Source organism: Tupaia chinensis, unplaced genomic scaffold (genome assembly GCF_000334495.1).
Source record: "Tupaia chinensis unplaced genomic scaffold, TupChi_1.0 Scaffold000418_1, whole genome shotgun sequence".
NCBI classification, from domain to species: domain Eukaryota; kingdom Metazoa; phylum Chordata; class Mammalia; order Scandentia; family Tupaiidae; genus Tupaia; species Tupaia belangeri.
The window spans coordinates 1,257,002-1,262,671 of record NW_006159923.1 but is presented as its reverse complement, the minus strand read 5'-3'; the positions used below and the strand labels follow the sequence as shown (position 1 = coordinate 1,262,671).

Below are 5,670 nucleotides of genomic sequence, written 5' to 3'. Positions count from 1 at the left end.
ACAGGCCTGGCCACGGCAGCTGTGAAAACTGTTGCCTACGGTGGACAAGGACCAACTGGGTGACAAAGACAGGCCTTGTGGGAAGAGTGGGGTTCTGGGGACTCTTCCCTCTGTTCTCTAAATTTAGAGTAATATTCTGTTTTTAAAAATCCTTCTTTCTCTCCAAAAGAATCCAAATGAGATCCCAGAACTAACTGTCTAACCCAGGGGTTCTCAAAATGTGGTCCCTGGACCAGCACCCTCACAACTTAGTGCGTTGGTTAATTTTAGGTATCAACTTGACTATGCTATGGTGCCCAGTTATTTGGTCAAACACTAATCAAGGTGTTGCTCTGAAGGAATTCTGCAGACCAGTAACTTTAAATAAAGGGCATTGCCTTTGATGACATGGGTAGGCCTCATCCAATCAGTCGAGGACTTTGGAGCTGTGACAAAGAAGCAATTCTGCCTCAAGACTGTAATGTAAGCCCTGCCATGGTAACACAGGGGGTAGAGTGCCGAACTGCAGTGCTGGAAGCCACATGGCAACTGCAGTTCAAATCCCTAGCCCAGTCGTCCTGAATCATGCATGGCACACACAGGAGTGGCCATGATCTGATGGCTGGATGACTGGAAGAAGGGGGTTGCCCATGATCAGACCCTGTAGGGGTGCTCTCCTCTCTCTCTCTCTCTCTCTCTCTCTCTCTCTCTCTCTCTCTCTCTCTCTCTCTCTCTCATGCACAAATAAAGAAAAATGACTGTAACAGAAAACTGCTGTCTGAGTTTCCAGACTACAGATTTCAGATGTCACCGCTGGCTATATCACATGAGTCAATTCCTTAAACCCCCCCACCACCCCTCCGGATTCCATTTCTTTAGAGAATCCTGACATACTCCTGGGCACTGGTTAGAAATGCCAAGCTCCTCCCCAGGCTCACTGAGTCAGACAGCCTGGACTGGGCTGCTTGCATAAGCTCTCTTTTAAATGCCACACCTAGGGGCCTGTTCTTATATTCCCCAGGGGTGACTGCAAGCCTCTGAGTTGGGCCAGGGCTCAGGCTCAGTGGGGAAGAGGTTTCCATGGGTGGAGAGGAGATGCCGCTGCCTTCTCCCTTTTGAGGCCACCTGACCCCTCTGCAGACTCTGCTGTACTCCCAACTTGAAAAGGGCCACTCCATGACCTCAATATTCAAAGTGTTTCTGTGGACTAGCAGAACGGGCATCGCCTGGGTACTGGCTAGACGTGCACACTCAGGCCCCAGCCAGACGTCCTGGACCAGGTGCTGCACTGTAACCAGACCCCCAGATGATGCATGGGTGCATTACAGTTTGAGAAACACTGGTTTGGTGCTTTTCTAGTGGGCAGGGAGAAGGGAAGGCATTTCCTGAATTCTGAGAAATAACAATGAAAATGATCAATTACTGGGCACCTAATGCCAAGCCCTTCATATAGCTTGTATAATTCATGTATTTAACATGTATAATACCATTGAATTCTCTCACAACCCTGTGAGGGCAATATGCTCATTAATTCCACTTTACAAAGAAAATGACTTAGAGGGTCTTAGAGGGGTTGAGTAACCTGAGCAGGGTCACTTGGCTTGTAAGTGGTGGATACAGATCAGAACCCAGGCGCCCCTGACTAGCAGCACCCACTCCCCGTGGGAGAGAGGGAAAGTGAGCACGCATGCGGGGCATGCACACACAGCCAAGATGCCACCTCTTAATTACAGCTGTCTTGCGTCTGCTGCTAACAAAGGCGGTGGGCTGGGAAAGGAATCAACTTAATATGCGATTGCTGTTCCCAATTAGCACAAATTACCATTTGTCTGAGAGGATAATGCTGGAGCTGGAATCTGCCTAGTGCTTAACACCTCCCGTGCCTAATACCGACTGCTCCAGCCAAGAGGGCTCCTCACTGACAGGAGAGATGTACGGGGAAAGGACCCAGGCAGAGCCAGTCCCCATTGGGAGCATCCATTATTTTTATCTGCCCCTGCCCATTCTGCCTCCCAAACTGATGTTTTGGCTAAGTCTGAATCAGCCAACACAAGGCCCAGTCTCCAGCTCCACAAGGAAGAGCTGCACCTCCTACCCCACCCCCAGCTCCATCCCTGGAACCAGCACACTCTCACAGTGGGCTTTGATGATGTCATTCAAGGCTGTGGTTGCGAGGTCAGCCCAGGCAGACCCTCTCCTCTACTCGGTTTCTTGGTCACCAAATAGCCACCTTCTTCTTTTTTTTTTTTAGGAGAGATTTTTGCTATAGGGCGTATGCACTCACTGGAGAGACAGAAAGCAAGAAATCACCCCCACCCCCAGGAAGGATGGCTACACCACAATCCCTTCTCCTCCATTCTCCTCTTAGAATTTTGGGCACATACGCACATGCACCCAGCTTGAGGTTTTAGCTAGTGGGTACGGGACTCGAGCCATGGTCAACTACATGGCTGTCCAGCAATGTAACCGTTATGCCATCTGCTGGTCCCAATAGCCACATTCTGATACACGGCCTTTGCACATGACTGCCCAAGATCCTGTTCTCTACTCCACCCTTTACAAGGCTGACCTCTTCATATCCTTCAGGACACGTTCTTATAACAACCACAGCCACCACGGTTTGTTGAGGTTTTATTACGCTTTACCTGTGTACACTTGCTCAGTCCCACAACACTAGGGGACAGGTGCTGCAGTAAGCCCACTTCGCAGATGGGAAAACTGGGGTAGAGAGAAGTTAAGTAATCTGCCTGAGGTCGCACAGCCAGTAAGTGGTACAGTTAATATCTGAGCTAAGGGGTTTGGCCTCCCAGCAGCATCTCTGACTTCTTCAGAGAAGCCTGTTGGCTGGGGAGATCCTCCGGCTGTTCCCCTCTGCTGACAGCTGTCTCCTGATGACAGTCGGTGTAGCTGTAGCTAACACGGAGCCTCCGTTTGCTTCTGTAGGCCCTCGAGGACCACTGTATCCCCAATGCTTCGATCTATGCCTGGCACAGGTCAAATGCTCACTAAATATCTGTGGGATGCTTGAACTAAAGCCCCAGGGTCTCCTTCTTTAAAGAGGAACAAGCCATACCTCCCCTGGGGTCATGATGGGGATTGGGACAACACAGGTAAAGCATTTGGCATGGCCTGGCGTTTTCTCTTCCATGTCAGGAGGGAGGCTCTGGACTCCCTGGCTGGTGTCCTGAGGATCACATGTGCATTCAGTAAACAGTTACTGAGCACCTACTGTGTGCCTGGGTCCACACGCTGCAGAGAAGCCGAACTAAAACCTGCCCTTAGGGAAGGCATGCTGTGCCTCTAAGGTAAAATTCCCAGGCACAGTATGGTCCTACATGGGCTGGGAAGGACCCTGCTCTGGCACCCAGGATTCCCTCCCTCCCACTGGCCCCCACCCCCAGCCCCTGGAACCAGGCACTCACAGGCTTCATGATCCAAGTGATTCCTGGGTTTTTGCGAAATTCCTCCACAAAAAGGTGGTATTCACAGGGCATCTCGAAGGTTTTGGGGAAGAAGTCACATTTGGCTGCCTCCAGCTTTCCTGCATCGCGCTCCAGCTGTTTCCGGAACCGCTTCAGGTTCTTCACCATGTAATTCTTCCGGGTCAGCTGGGCAGCGTGGGCAGGGCAGGACTTAGCCTCCTGCTCACTGCCCTGCTCCATCTCCCATCCCAACCCTGGCCATCCTGCCAGCTGGAGCAGCCGCAGTTCTCCAGCCCATAAAATAACAACAACAGTTAAGAATAACTTTGAACACCTTCTAATCATAGTTACCCCCACTTCACAGCTGAGGAAACTGAAGCTCAGAAAGGTTAAGGCAGTTGGCCAGAGTTTTCCAACTAATAGGCAGTACAGTCAGGATTTGACCTGGACCTGACTCCCAAGGTGATGTTTTAACTACCAGAATACACTAACCGTGGTAAAATCTCCCACCCCTGGCTTTTCCAGACCCATCTTTGAGATCTGGTTCCTTCCAGACCTCCTTCCCATCTCTAGACCCCAAACCTTTCAACTCGCCTCCACCCTTAATCACTTTAATCTCCAAAACATCTTGCTGCCCTGATTCTTGTACTCCCCCACATCAGCCTGCCCCTCACATCTCTAGGGCTGATAATGCCTGTGACCTCAAATCCTCACCCCACAACACCCTGGTCCTCAGGCCCAAGGTCCTTACACCCTCAAACCATTTCATTCATCATATATCTAGATGATGTATTCTCTACCTGGCATGTACTCCAAAATCCCCTTACATTTTTTCACTCCACTCCTTATATCCTTGTATTCAACCATAAGCTGGTTGCTGCTGTCCTGTCCAGCTGGCCCAGCTCACCTCATAGTGGTTCCGGAAATGACTGATCCTCACATGCTCGTCCATGTAGGTGTGGTCAAAGTTCTCCCGGAGCCAGCTGACATCGCACCAGTAGAAATCCCACTCCCCTTCGCTGCAGGGGCATAGGGGGACAAAGATCAGGATCTAAGAACCTCAGCATTGCTGGGGGTCTATGACCCAGGAAGGTGTAGCCAAGGGAGCCTGAAGAAGGATATGTAACCAGATGTCCATCAGGTGTCTCAGGAAGGTGGCTATGGGCTGCCACTATGTGCCTTGTTAAGCCAGAGCATAAACTGGGGAGATGTTCCCACAAAAATCCAGGTTGTTGGCTTCCCTTGAGTGATCAGATCTGGCCACATCAACCCAGAGTGCCTCCAGGCACTTACTGGCTGGACTCAGGAGCAGCCAGCATGCTAGACAGGGCATGCCCTCTTCAGACCACATTGTCCACCACTGCCTAGGGCAACCTTGCCTGGTCATGCTTCCAGTCTGGGCCCCCAAGACCTCTGAGTTGCCACCCCTGCAGCCTGCAGTGGGATTAGATAAAACAGGCAAGTGCTGCTTAGCAAGGTCAATGACAGACAGCCTGTATATCGATGTGTCCTTTCAGGGAAGGGCGTGACTATCCTTGCCTCCCTCCCACCTACTGCTGCTTGGAACGTGAATCGATCTCCCTTGGACCATGAGAACCCCAGGGAGAGCCGAGTGGAACGATGGAAGCAAATGGACCTCACACTTCTGTGGAGCCCCCTCGCCATGTCTGAACTTCCTGCACGTGGACTTCAGTGGAACAGATAAATACTCTTCTAGCCTCTTTTACTTTGAGTCTCTGTTACTACATGCACCCAAAACTTAATAATAGCACCTACTATGTGCTAAGCATTGTAGCCTTGTTTGTCTTAGTATCCCCAGAGCCCAATAAAAGAAATGTGAGTTCCCAGGTCAACTAACTTGTTCTTGGTCACATGACTAGTCAGCACGTAGAGAAGAGCAGTCCTTGACCCAGACCCAACACTGGAGGATTCAAATCAGCATCCCTCACTCTACTGAGAGCCGTGGGACACTGGCCATGCACCAGTCAACCTAGACTTGGTTTGAATCCCATTCTGAAACTATGTGCTGGGTGACCTTAAGCAACTGGCTTAATACTCCTGAACGTAATCGCATCTTACCAGATGCTTATAGGGCTTAAATAAGATACAGATGACATGAATACTGCGCTTGATACATGGTGGGCGCTAAATAAATGTCACAGCCACTTTGGGACAAGTCCCAGAGGTCTCTCCGGAAAAGTGGGAGAAAAACAAAGGGAGACAAGGACCTGGGAGACAAAGGGAATGCGGGATGAGGGTGGGGATGGTG

The 5,670-nt window shown here is 50.6% G+C and overlaps 1 protein-coding gene across 3 annotated transcripts in view; it reads right to left on the bottom strand.

Annotated features, from left to right (window-relative positions):
• Positions 1-5,670, bottom strand: part of TTLL9 (tubulin tyrosine ligase like 9) — a 45,592-nt gene that overhangs the window by 30,775 nt on the left and 9,147 nt on the right. For all 3 annotated transcript variants that reach the window (XM_006154728.2, XM_027774275.1, XM_027774274.1), the window contains exons 4-5: positions 4,309-4,420; positions 3,402-3,587 (exon numbers count right to left, since the gene is read on the bottom strand). In XM_006154728.2, coding sequence (XP_006154790.1) covers positions 3,402-3,587; positions 4,309-4,420 — 298 coding nt within the window. The remainder of the gene's footprint in view (positions 1-3,401; positions 3,588-4,308; positions 4,421-5,670) is intronic.